This window comes from Tachysurus vachellii, chromosome 20, assembly GCF_030014155.1.
Source record: "Tachysurus vachellii isolate PV-2020 chromosome 20, HZAU_Pvac_v1, whole genome shotgun sequence".
Taxonomy (NCBI): Eukaryota; Metazoa; Chordata; class Actinopteri; order Siluriformes; family Bagridae; genus Tachysurus; species Tachysurus vachellii.
In genome coordinates this window covers 8788888-8803666 of record NC_083479.1, presented here as the reverse complement: position 1 = coordinate 8803666, position 14779 = coordinate 8788888, and the positions used below count along the sequence as shown (strand labels likewise).

At 35.3% G+C, this 14779-nt stretch overlaps 1 protein-coding gene across 1 annotated transcript; it reads right to left on the bottom strand.

Moving 5' to 3' along the window:
• Positions 1–289: 289 nt before the first annotated feature.
• Positions 290–8567, bottom strand: LOC132863684 (cytolytic toxin-alpha-like). The gene is made up of 7 exons (XM_060896630.1): positions 8477–8567; positions 5940–7699; positions 5003–5085; positions 4792–4890; positions 3429–3561; positions 3160–3273; positions 290–295 (listed from the first exon to the last, which is right to left on the bottom strand). Exons 1-7 carry the CDS (start codon positions 8565–8567, stop codon positions 290–292), a joined length of 2286 nt encoding a protein of 761 aa, XP_060752613.1.
• Positions 8568–14779: the final 6212 nt, after the last annotated feature.

Below are 14779 nucleotides of genomic sequence, written 5' to 3'. Positions count from 1 at the left end.
AAGTTGCCTGTATTCCTACTTGCACAGCATCATTCATCCATTCATCCCTCATTCCATCCATCCGTTCTCTATACCGCTTATCCTACTGGTTCGTTATTAACCTGGAGTCTATCCCAGGAGACCTGGGGCACAAGGCAGGGTACACCCTGGACAGGATGCCAGTCTATTGCAGGGCACAGTCGCAGACTAGAGTCAATCTGCCTACAAAGCATATCTTTGACCTGGGGGAGGAAACTGGAATACCTGGAAAAAACCCTAAAAGCACAATGAAAACGCAGGTCTTGAACCCTCATACCTAGAGGTGTGAGACAAACATACTACTGAATATCACTATCACTCACTCACTCACTCACTCACTCATTTTCTACCGCTTATCTGAACTACCTCGGGTCACGGGGAGCCTGTGCCTATCTCAGGCGTCATTGGGCATCAAGGCAGGATACACCCTGGACAGACTGCCAACCCATCGCAGGGCACACACACTCTCATCCACTCACGCAATCACACACTACGGACAATTTTCCAGAGATGCCAATCAACCTACCATGCATGTCTGGACCGGGGGAGGAAACCGGAGTACCCGGAGGAAACCCCCGAGGCACGGGGAGAACATGCAAACTCCACACACACAAGGCGGAGGCGGGAATCGAACTCCAACCCTGGAGGTGTGAGGCGAACGTGCTAACCACTAAGCCACCGTGCCCCCCACCTACTGAATATCAATTAATAGATAATTATGTCTTTAATCTGTCTGTTAGTGACCTCTATTTTATACTGGATTTATATATATATATACATTATGTTGACCCGGGAGATGGAATAAATTATAGTTATAAAACAGCCCATGTTGTTCCCCTTAAACTCACATACATAGCTCACATACTCAAAGGCTGTGGATGGCGAAACCATCAGGTGAAACCAGACAGTAAACTCATTTTCCCAAAACACACCATAAACACCAACAAACACTCAACGGAATTCACACAACTCATTTTGTCAAACAACAATTTGTTCACTTCTCTCTCAATAAAGAGAAGTAAATGCAATCACGTCTTCTCAGCACACTACATGACAGTTATCAGCTAAAATCCTTATTTTTGAAGCAGCATGTTCTTTGCTTTTTTTTTAAACTTTGTCTTAGTTGTGATTATTAAAAACTGTTAACATTGAAATCACAGCAACTTTCGTACAATTTTTACATATGACTTGTTTCATTTGCTTCCAGGTGTCTGGGCTTCAGAATTTTGAACAATGAAGCAGATGTATATTGTACAGATAGTGACAGAAAACATCTGTATTAGACAGGAGGAAATTGCTGCATTTTGTTGAAATTTTTAGAAGATGTATCTGGATAGACTGTAAGATTGATATAATTGATACAGTTATTTAGCATGAAACCATGTGCAGACTGCTGTATTTCCTTCACAGCCACTTTCATAAAGAATAATTCAAGTCATACATACTACAGTTTATCATTAGTGTTTTAAATAATAGCAAAGCATTTGCATTCCCTAACACCTGACAGTGATAGACCAAGATATTTAGATGAATACATAAACTATAATGTGAAAATTACACAACTTTACTAAAAAAAAAAGAAAAGCAAGGCTGAGTTCAAGGCACCTTGTCACAGATATGTCCTCAGTTCATGGAAGTCATTTCAAACCTCGCATTAACATTTTCCATCTAATAGAAAAAAAAAACAAATGTTAGTCCCTTAGAAATCCCTTAGAAATGAAATTCTTATCTGAGAACTCAATATTAAAACAAAATACAGTCATGTGAAAAAATTAGGACACCCCATTAAATATTCAGGTTTAATAATGTTTAAAATGTCAACGCCAATTTATGATCTCGTTTTAATTTGTACCTGTAGATGAAAGTGATGTAATTGCATGTAAACAACAAAAAAAAAATCACTTTCTGTTTCCATTAAACAAAATAAATCAGCAAAAATTAGTATTTCGACTGAGGAAAAAGTTAGGACACCTAATATCTAGTGGCCTAATATCTAGTGTTTTCCCCTTTAGCTGAAATAAGTGAGATGTTTTCTGTAGCCATCTACCACTTTCTGATATCAACTGGAAAATGATTTCCCCTAATCATGGACTTTGTCCTGGCTATTCCAGAATTCTCCATGTTTTACTTTTCAACCAGTCCTTGGTGAATTTATTGATATGTTTTAGGTCATTATCTTTTTGCAAGGTCCAGTTCCACTTTAGCTTCAATTTTTTTGACAGACGGTCTCACATGTTCCTCAAGCTCCTTCTGATCCAAAGTAGAATCCATAGTGGATCGTATGATGATGAGCTAGCCAGATCCTGCTGCAACAAATCATCCTCAAACACTTCCACCTCCATGTTTCACACTTCATATGAGGTTCTTTTGCTTAAATGCTGTATTTAGTTCATGCCAAACATACTCTCTGTTAAAGTGTCCAAATAATTCAATTTAACACTCATCTGTCCAATGCACATTATTCCAGAAGTCTTAGCCTTTGTCTCTGTGTTATTTGGCTAACTTCAGTCTTGCCCTCATATTTTTTCTTAGACAGTAAATGTTTGCACACCTCCCATGACAAGTAACAGTGGAATGACTGACTACAAATCTTTTTGAGATCTTTTTATATCCCTGACCTGACTCATAAGCATTAATAATGCTCTTTTTATCTCACCATGGTGATACATCTCAATTCAACAAATAAAAGCAAACCAAAATAATATCTAATTTTTAAATAAGACAAACCTTCTTCAAAATTCTCTGTAACAATATTCTAATAATATGCACCTGATGTGGTACACCTGTAGGTTATTTTATCCAATTTAAGTACAAATGAATGTGGAGTGTCCTTACATTTTTCTCACAAGAAAAAAGGTTTTAATTATATTTTATAGATTTAAAAAGACTTTTCTTAGGTTTTATTTGTTTAGCTATATTACTTGAATACTATAATGTTAAAATGAAGATCAAATGGCCTGTTTAACTATGTTTAAAAAAAACCCACAGGCTTAGTTGGGGTGTCCTAATTTTTTCACATGACTGTATATGCCCAGGAACTGGGCAAAATGCATCTCATGTGACCAACCTTTCTTGCTAATAGAAAATATGAGCATGCAATAATTTTCCAGCCGTCAGGGGATTAACATGACAGGAACTTACCTGAATAATCCCACATGTATTCATGAAAACATCTCCAGAGATCTGAATAAGGGTCGCTTGGCTTGTTGGGATCCTTTCTTTAAACCTACTAAATCCCAATCCATTTATAATTACCTGAACAGGTGCAAAATGAAATTTAATGTGTAAAAATGTTAGACTATACATAAATTAGGTATTCTTTCATTTTGCTTCTGTAAACGTCTTACATAAATATATCCTGGATGAATAAGCAATAATATATCAAAGGCTTCCCCTTCAGCAAATATCACCATGTCTTCGATTTGTGGTTTTTGCCATTTCCCTTTGCTGAAGCTGTTAAAGCCCACTACTTTTAAAGTGGTCTTGAGGAGGAAAGGAGCGTCATCAGTTGTCTCTTCCCCAGTCCTTAGAACTATATTAAAGCTACAAAGGACATAAAAATTCTGTTAGGTTAAAAAAAATTATTTTTTGTTATTGGATGTTCCTAAATGTATCAGAATCATTGGTTTCTATTGTGATTTTGTGTGATTGTGATTGTGAATGGATATTGTGTTTAGTATTATAAGAGCATACCCTTTGGAACCTAAAGGAACTACACCTTGGAAAAACAAAGCCATTCCAATTTTTAATCCTCCAGGAATTCCAGTCGAAAAGGTCTGGTCCTGTTAGGATCATAAACTTTCTTGCAATAACTCTGATTGTCATATTTTACATAATGTAATACTTCAAGATTTCAAGTCACTGCTATTTCTTTACTGGTTACTTTACAAGTTATTTAAACATTCTTTAGATGATACAGAGCATTTTCCATTTTCCAAACCACGTTTTACATGCTTTTTTACTCACAGGTTTACAGACTGGATATGTTATATGTGACTTGCTGATAGAAAGCTCCCAGTCTGAAATGCCAGAGCTACATTCTTTATTGAAGGTAGATGCACTCCAGTTCTGCAGGAAAAAATGAATAAATTTCAATGCAAAAAGTTACATTTTAGCAAGTATATCCTGCATATTTAAATAATATTTCTATTAATTTGACTCTTTTACAATGAACACATGATTATTTAGCCATTATTGACATTTGGTAAAGAGATGAAGTTGACATTGTATTTATTTCTAGTAAGAAGCAAAATTATATTGCAATCTAATGAGCTAACTTAAGCTTGAAATTAGTAAATATGTCTTGAAATAAAGTTATTTTTCAAATTCACTTGCTATTATAATTTTAAAATTATTTAACATTTGGATAATTGACATTTAAAATTATCCAAAAACCCTGGACAGTTTAACATTTCTTTCTGAACATTGTGCTTTCATGTCTTCCAAATTTCAATTCACGCTGTATGAAAAATCAAATGACTTACTGGAACAATACCAGTGGTGTTTAAAATGAAATCTCCATCAATGATAATTGAATTCACTTTTCCCCATGATATCTTGTGTTTGAACAAGAAACATTTTCGCCCATTCATATATACCTGGAAGGAAAACAGTTGTCAGGACATAATTTACGTTATTTACGTGAATTTAATTGAATCTGAATTAAATCTACATACCTCATAGTTTTCATTTTTGACGACAATGAATAATGCAAAGGTTGAACCTTTGTATAAAGGACACCCATTGTATGGGCTACGAGTCACAGATCTGTACACAACTGATGAAAAATCAAAATACTCATTGGGCCTAAGCAACAACTGAAAAGCAGTATCATCATATTTTCCCGGTCCAGTCTTAAGCTCACAGATAATGCTGTGAACACAAATAAAGTATATTAAAAAGAGTATAAAATAGAAAGATTATTATGTATCAAGCATATATAAAGATTGGGTGGATTTGTTGTGTTGATAACATAAATACCTACCTGCCTAGCTTCTCAGACACAACCCCTTGGAGGTAGAAAGCCATTCCTACACTCATGTTGACTGCACCCACAAAGGGAAGTGTCTGTAAAGGTAAAGCTCCACAGTTATAAACTCATGATTTACAGAAGACTGAAAATGACACATATGAGAAGACCCTCACACAGCATGCAAACACATTCAGAAGGTAAGCTTGTAATGATCAGAGTGTTTGATTTCACCAATTTACATTTTTAGGTGTATTTTTTTTTAAATAATATAATGAGAATTATTTCTACTCACAGGTTTGTTCACTCTATTTGTAACCTCTGACTGGATGGTTGAAGGATTCAACCATGAGGAGCCCAAGTTGACCATCAATTGGTTCCTTAGTTCATTTACAACAGATAAAAGATTCCAGTTCTGTAGAGAACAAAATATGGCGATGTTTGTATATATTTTCCAGGCGTTTCTTGTATATTACATACATACTTTTAGATTATTTTAAATACTTTCACGTGGATCCCACAATTTATTCTCATCATTAGTGAAATAGGCAGATAGAAAAAAAATAGAAAATCCTTCATATCGACTATGCACTATGCAGAATATCATTCATGTAAAACTACATTATTCTCTACACTATTTTCTTAATTTCATTTGGCTTTTAAATGAATCAAACATGACTTTCAACATTTGAACCAAATATAAGGTTAGAAAATCTATTTGAAGAGGCAAATTTATCTGCCAGTAGGATAAGAAAATTTTAAGCTTGAAAAATAAGACCACGACTAAAAATAGCCTTAATAATCTAATATTTTATTAATTGGGATCTTTTAATATGAAATTCTCAATAAATTTGACAATATTACCTTTGCAATTGAATATATATTCACTTGCTAAGACATGAACAGTCCAAAATCATGATCACATGACAAGAAAGAAGAAAACTTTACTGACCCATGTCTGGCCCAAAGAAAATTTGAATATTCCTTTGGGGGAGTAAAGGGTAGGGTTGCTGACTTCACTCACTCCCACTTCACTGATTGCTCTGTACCGGAAACAGAATGAACTTGCATGATCAAAGTTTGGCACTTTGAAGGTTTCCTGAGCATCTGGAGTCTCTATGGTTTCCCATTTTAAATCATCATCCTTTGATTCAGTGGCTTGCATTATCCTATATTCCACTCTAAACCTTATTGTTGATCCAGTTGGGGACTTCTGGAGCTTCAGAATCAAATCATTGTTCTCTATTTCAAATGTAGGTGCTGGTGGTTTAGACACAGGCTGAAACATTCTGTCCACCAGTTTTCCCTTTCTGTAAAGGTGGATGCAGGTTCCAAGATTGGAGAGGTCTGATATTGAGACAATGACAAACTTGGTTTGTACCTCATCTTTATTTGCCTGGAAAAAACTTCTGAAAAGGGAATGGTTATCTTTCGTCTTCTCCATTACGTCACGATTTTGGAACCAACCCTGGAAAACTTCTGAGTCTGCTGACTCAGGAATTGTGGACAAGTTTTCAAATTCGTCTACTTTAAGAAATTTAGTCAGCATCGACAAATATGGATCTTCATTTGTAAGAGAGTTGAAGCAAAAGCACACCACAATATCTATACTGGGATCAATGATAATGGTGCTGTACAGGACTGAGGATTTGACAACTGGGACCCCACTCACTTGCTGAGTATAGAGAGCAAGCAGATTTTGTTCACTCTGATTATACTCTAACCAGTCATTCAGCTTCTCAGCTCTGAAGGGGGACTTGTGATGGATTTTTACAATGTCTGCCAGTGCCTGTTCCTCCTTCGTTCCACCCCGAATCGCTGGAATGAGCTTACGCATTGCTTTTAGAAACATCATCTTGTAGTCTGCAAGCAGGTTCTGAAATGTCTTCATCCTTAGTTTGACATCCGGGAAATCATTTACTTTTGTACTCGTTAACAGGTCATTGCAAAGAATCTCTGCATTTCCCAGCTCCTCTAGAACAGCTGATGCTTTTGTGATCAGTGTTTTTTGAATCTCCCTTTGCACTATAGCTGCTTTTTCATTCAACAATGAAAGAGGATAAAGCCAAACCTTCACTGGCACAGCATCATTCTCCCTCTCCCTCAGCAGAGACGGAAGTGTCTTGTAGACATGCAGGGCCTCCAGGTATGTCGTGGGGTTTAGCTCAAGCTCAAAGTCACCATAAAATGTACATTTGATACTATTAGATAGTTTTTTTTCATTATCATTCATTTTTAGAGCACCACCTCCCTCCACAGAGAGTGAAGGAATCTTTCTGACCATTACATTTAGGTTTCCCTCGATTTCTTCTTTGTCCTCATTCTCATCAGCTGCTATCTCAAACAACATGAAAGCCTGACCTCCATACAGTACAGATGCAACAACATGGGTGGCAGTTCCATCCTCAAACACTTTTGGGTAGATGGTGTTGCGCAGCTGGCTCATAGTCAGTTGTTCAAATTTTGTTGTATGGCTGTACTGCAAAGAAATTCGGCTTTGATTGGATGAGGATTTGTTATCACATATGTACCGAGCAGAGCCAGCAACATCCACCAAACCACCCAGAATGCTAGCTTTAAGCGAGGCATTCACATTTAGGAGTTTGCTTTTATCATTGAGAGTGTCAGAAGCAGAAAAATTCAGCTCAGTCTTCGGCTGTCGTCGTGAAGACACCTTATTACGTAGTGTTTCTTTATCCCATAAAGTAATACCTGAAATTAGCAAAAGATTGGAATCAGTCTGCATCGGTCAAACTATGTTTTAAAATGAATCTTTAGATCAAAGCGGTTTTGAAAATTCAAATTTCTTCACTATGGATCTGCATACACAATGTCTTGCATTGTTTGCTTTTTTTGTGTTCACTTTTGAAGTCTTTGTTTAAACTGGGAAGAAGTTCCTGTTTGAAAGATTGAGGATTTAAAGCCTTCCATATACTGTACCAAGTTAGTACATGTATAATTTGTAACATGTATTTATATTATACTACTATATTACACTTTTTTTTTTTTTAGATACATACTGTAGGTATATATATTTTATACATGGGAATATATATATATATATATATATATATATATATATATATATATATATATATATATATATATATATATATATAGTGTAATAGAGTGCAACAATTGGACCCCAGGAGCAAGAACTTAAGCCTTCAGTTGCTTGGATTGTGTCCTCTCACTTATAAATCACACTGAAAAAACTAATATGTGTAATTTAATAAATAAATCAAATATAATACTGAATTTAAAAATATAAAACTGAGCACATCTGTTAGTGACTTGTTATTTTCAGTTATCTTTCCTTAATATTTGACATCAATTTATCAATAATTTGGATAGATCATTCTTAAAATATGCTTTAATAATGTTAAAATTAAACATTTTAAGTACATTCATCTGTAGTCATTGAGTTTTTAGTTAACATTACAATTAACTGTAACACTAATACTATGTTAAAAACTACAAGATGTTTACCTGGAATGAAGTTGTCACTGCGGCAGTCATACAAAGTGCCAGGATGCAGAGGCCTTCCTAGGGCTGGTATCTCAATGATCTTTGAGCTCATGACTGTCAAAAATACAATAACTAAATAATAATAAGAACAATAATGCATGGGGTTGACTTTTATGACACTAGAAACAGTAATAATTCTATAGCATTAAAAATATATTAAATGGTAAAACTAGAATTAATAGAGTTATCTAACCTGGTCAGTTTTTCTCCCAGAAGAATAATTTCAATAGAGGTGACAACAATATGTCTCTCGGTTTTAACCAGTTTCCTTTTATCCATGGTTTGTCAGGCATTTATAGCACCAGTAACAGCACAAATAGTTCCCACAACCAATTAAAGCAAATTTTTTATCCAAAGGCTGATACACCCACTTTCAAAATAATTGCTGTGCATCTCTCACACATTATGTGTGGTTTCAGATGCTATACCTAATACATACACAGTGCACCAGATAAAATAGTCAACACAAATTTAAGCATGACTATGTGCTTACAACTCAAAAAAGGAAATGATTTCTTGCCATAAAGTGGTTATGACAATTAATATATAACAGTATGTTGTTTGGTTGGTTGATGTTTGGTTGAAGTATATATTATTAGTTAATAAAATATACAGGGCCAGACATAGAGATTTCATAAGTTTTCACACATTTGCAAAAAATACTTTAACATCTTTTGTCATGCTTAAGACTGTCAATCCTACTATTTGTGTTCCACAACATCAGCCCCAGACAGATTCCATTTAACCTAAACCTGTGATCTGAAGTTATAGGTTAATTTAAGTCTAAGGAGGAAGTTTGATCTTGTGCGTACCACCAGCTGCCATCTGCATATGGTCATTTTCAACCAAAATATGTAGCCTCTATGGACTTTGAAAGTAAATTGGGTTACTTCCCGATTACTGGGAGGTTTAGAGTATAGAATAAAATTAGGTACAGGGTGACTGCTGTTAATACACTGAAGCTGGTGGGGGACAGTCACTGATTCAACACATTGGACCCCACAACTTCCTAGTCTTTCCCATGATGAATCACCAAAGTATTAGAAACCTCATACAAGCTGAATCATTTTGTATACTAAAAAGCTATCATACTTTACTAAAATCCTGAGAAACAAAGCTTTTTTTGTTGATGTTGATAACATAATGTTGAACATAATAAAGCATTTAAGTTTTGTACATTTATGAAACATTAATAACTATTACTGTAGGTCTCATGCAATTAATATTTTTTTGTTTTATTTGTGTCTAGCCAGTGCTATGATAATAAAACTGGCTAGTAGTGAGTTAAGCTTAATTAAATTTTATCAAAAATCATTCACTTCATCATTCAGCATTCCAAATAATAATAATTTATTATATTATAATTCACATTTACAAGAAAAGTACCACAACTAATACTAATATAGAAAATATTTTATATGGGTAATAAGTGAATGGAAGTTCTCTTGGGAAAGCACTTTTTTAGTGATATTTGCAAACCAAATATGTCCTTTAGTAAATGAATAGTCTCGCCACAGTAGGAATTATTTGTTTTTTATTAATCTTAATTTTAATGAATGGGTGTTTGCTTCTTAACGTCATCTCAGACTTCATTTCTTTGCTCTGTCACCTTTAGCTTGCTCATTAGAAAATAAATCTGATATAATGTTGCCCTGTGACTATTTATGCTTATTGTTAAATGTTCTATATAAATTGAATTGAAGTATATTAGCCACTCATCCAAAAATCTGATAATCATTGTCAATCTCTATGTGGCACTTAGAGATTAACTGCAAACTGTCCCTGTAGACTCCACTGTCCCTGTAGACAAAGTCTGTTAATGTATTTCTCTGTTTAGTGTTCAATGATTTTTTTAATAATCTTTCACATTCATCAAGTTCAAGACTTACCTTTCTTACAGTTTATTACTATGCACAGTCTCCCATAAAGTACTCAGTACAGACTATTCTGTGAGTTCATGGTGAGCAATTTTTAAGCATCAGTTATAAGCGTGTAGACGTTGTTATAGGAAAGACCTTGATCAGAGTAACTTTGCAAACAAATAAACGTTCAACCATTGACAATTCTATGTATATGAGCAGTCTTGCCACAGAGCCTTAGGGGCCAGTATTATTAGCTTTTTAGGGGGAAAAACTGTGAGGTTTGAGTGAGTGAGTGAGTGAGTGAGAGAGAGTGAGTGAGTGAGAGAGAGTGAGTGAGAGAGTGAAATAAACAGTATTGTATTTAAAATAAAATCTGACTTTTTTTGTTAGTAAATTAATTCAGATATATCTCTTTACGTGTCTTCATTCTATCAAATGACAAGGTGACAAGTTTAAAGCAGGCTTCTTATTTCCATTTTTTCCTACTTTCTATATAATATCAAATATTATTTTTGCCAGTTTTTTTTTATGCAAATAGCACCATTTTCTGCCATGTTGACCAATGGAAATTTAATATGAATACTTTCTACTAAGACTCACATACTCAACTAATATGTTCTCACAAGCAAAATTTTATAGTGTTTGTTTTCAAATGCTAAAAAAACATACAGTAATATAATGTTACATACATGCAGAATACAGATTTGGGTTGCATCATAAAGCATAATCAAAATGTTGAAAATGTGTGTTAAGGATCAGGTAAGAGATTAGGGAATCTCAGGCTTTCTTTGCCATATAAAATCTTGCTCACCTTCATTACATTTATACAGGACGTGCTAATTTCCCACCATAATTCATTAAAAGATGCTTTGAATTTATGTCTCAAAAGAACACTTGTTTTCTTTAATAGGTTACATAATTTTACGCTCATCAAATTCAAAGCCAGAAAACAAAAGTAAATAAAAGAAAAATAAGCAAAAAAAAAAAAAAAAAAAAAAGATTAAAAAAACACAGATTTTTGGGTTTGCCAATCTTACAAATAACTTGTATAAATGAAATTATCTACAATTACCTATAAAATGACTAAGACGACTATGAAGGACAGGGTGTACTCCCTGGTTGAAAACCTTGTGATTGACAAATGAGATCAAAGTGTCATGTTTGTATCTTTATCCCCTTGCATGCTCATCTTTGCCTGTTAGTCACAACGAATGAGGCCTTGCTAATGAGTATAAAGGAATTATGGTTTCCTGCAAAGTAATTTTTGAAATGTGTAAAATGTATGTATTGAATAATAAATATTCATCCCTTGACTTATTTTGAGACTCAGGTTAAGATCCAGAATTTACCTGGAGGCTCACAAATTACTAAGTGGAAAAAAGTCTCTAACTGAAATCTAACAGAACCAACCATCCCTATAATAAAGCTTGCAATTTAGTTTTCTTATAAATGATATACATCTAGATGAGCATCAATTCTTCTAAATACACTTGCACAGTTTTTGAAGGAAACATCTTGGAGAACTAACCACAGGTGGATGTAGATTGCTTTAAATCCTTCTCTACATGTAATCCCAGACAGACTTGATGATGTTGAGTTCAGGGCTCTGTGTGGGCCAAACCATCACATTCAGGACGCTATGTTCTTCTCTATGCTGGAGATAATTCTTAATGACATTGTTTTTTTGTTTTGGGGTCATTGTCCTGCTGCGGAATAAATTTGGAGACCCTCCGCCATGCTTCACTGTTGCCTGCAGACACTTATTATTGTACTGCTGTCCAGCCCTTCAGCCCCTGCTTCCTGCTACACACAAATAATTCAAATTTTTACTCATCAGTTCAGAGCATTTGCTGACATTTTTCTGCACCTCAGATTTTTTGCATAGTTAAGTTGCTTAGTCTTGTTACCATACCAGAGGTATTGTCGCGCTGAGGAAAAGGCGAGTGAGGATCCAAACGCAGTTCAATCTTTTATTAATCCAAAACAAGAAACAGGCAAACAGACAGGCAGGCAAAACAGGGCAGAACACTGAGCAAACAGGAACATAGACATAAACATTCAACAACGACTAGCACCAGGGAAGTGAACAAACAGAGTGGATATAACAAACAGGAACCAATCACCAAGCAGAGACAATCAGCAACTAAGACACACCTGAGGGAAAGATTGATTTCCATTAGTGTCCATGGCAACAAACAAGTGGGCGGGGCAAACGATTAACAGCAAGGCAAACCAGCAGACAGAAACAGGGCAAAACACAAACAGACTCATTACAGGTATGGCTTTTTGGCTGCAATTCTTCAATGAAGATCCATTCTGGCCAGACATTTTAGGACATTAGATAGGTGCACCTGGACTGTGTTTTATGCCATTTTCTTTGCTGATGGCACTGCTGGGCATTTCCAATCTCAAAGGGAAGTAAGCAGGATGTGTCTTTCATCTGCTGCATGAAGTATCCTTTGCCGGCCACTGTGGTCCTCAACATTGCCAGTTTGTTTGAGCTTCTTAAAATTGCTTGAACAGCAGTCTGCTTTGAAATCTGGCAGAGATTGCCTTGCTGATGCAGTATAACTAATAGAGATGAGCCGGATACTCGGCTGAAACGAGTATCCGGTACGGATAAAGCACTTCTGCCGAGTACGAGTATTATACGAGTAATACGAGTCAATATCTGTGCTCGGATTGAATGAAAATCATCATTGGGTTCTGTGATCATTCTGTGATAGGCTAGTCACAGCGCCCTCCCCTACACACATACAGCTTCAGCTTTTTACTTCGGGTTGTAAAGTTAATAATACGTACTTACTAACCAGTAGAGTTCTGGTAAACGTGGGTTCGTTCAGACGTGGTGCTTGCTTGGTAGAATTCGACTCGCCTTGCGTCTCTGCCTGTCGGAGATTTTTTTTCTTTTTTAAACCTTCAGCTGTCTCTAACCAGTAACCAGACACTGAGTGTCTGACACGTTTTTGCTGTTTTTCATAAAAACATAAAAGGTAGTAAGCTAGTGTTATAAATATTACAAATTAATTATTAAGCTACACACACACACCTGGTGTGGAAATAAAAAATAAAAAAGAACCAAAAAAATAAAAAAAATCATACTGATCATAACAAAATTAAAAGTTAAAAAAGAAAGTTATGTTGTTCATTACATTTTACTTCATAATTGCACTGCATTGTTTTGTTTTCATTGTTGCAAAACTTGTTCTGTAATATAGTTCGTTGATCAAAACCATTGATCTGAAGCTCAATCCTGATGCTGTCCTGTAAATATTTTTCTAATCAGCAATAAATATAACAATTTCTGATCAACCCATATCAATTGCATGCTTAAAATAACATACCTATTAAAGCCCGCCCATTTCAAGACAAGCCCCGCCTACTTCTGGGTTATGCCCCGCCCACTCCGAGTACAGATGCAGATACAGATAATTCATATGGTTAACAGATACAGATACAGATAATGCTGTACTCGCTCATCCCTAATAACTAACTTGTGTTTTGTTGCTGTGCTCAGTCTTGCCATGGTGTATGACCTGTGACAAGAAAATGTCTTCTACAATCTCACCTTAATAGCAGAGTTTTTCTGAGTCTCACTCAGTGTCAAGCCCCTAGACAGCTGTTTCTGTTTCAGTTTATTCATCTGAAATTGATGATCATTAGCACCAGCTTGCTATAATTGGTTATTCATATAGTACACCTGATTCTAATTCTACAAAAGTCCCTGACTTTGTGCCAGTGTACAACTAAGTACAACAAGTAACACAATGTAACACAAGTTTAACAACTGATGCTGTTTTAAAGCCAAAGGGTAGTCACACCAAATATTGATTTGATCTTGATTTGTTTAAAGTCTGCTCATAAATTTTGATTTTGCCTGTTTAGTATTGCATTTTGCAAATTGATAAAAATAAACAATTAAAATATAGCATTCTTACTTTACAGAATTTCTTCACACCTGCCTAAAACCTTTGCACAGTACTGAATATACATAGCCACATGTATGTGTATACTAAACCCTCACAATCAAATGTGCTTGTTGAACATTGCATGCCAGATTTAATCCCCCCTTTGCTGCTATAGCAGTGTTGCTTTAAACTGTATCTTTAAATATGGAGACCACTAATGAAGTCAGATACTAATGTTTAGTAAAGAGGCCGCATTCTACATTATTGTTTATCAGAAAATGTGTTCTTTGGGCTTGACATCAGTGCTCCGTGCAGGTCACTTGAGTTCTTTCACTCCAACCTCTCTTGGTGATTGTCATGCTGGAACATCCTTGAGCCCATTAGTTTCATTGAAGAGAATTTCTAATGCCACAGCATACAAAAACAATCTAGATAATACTGCCCAGTAGTGTGCAACATTGTGACAACAGTTTCAGGAAGAACCACATACAAGA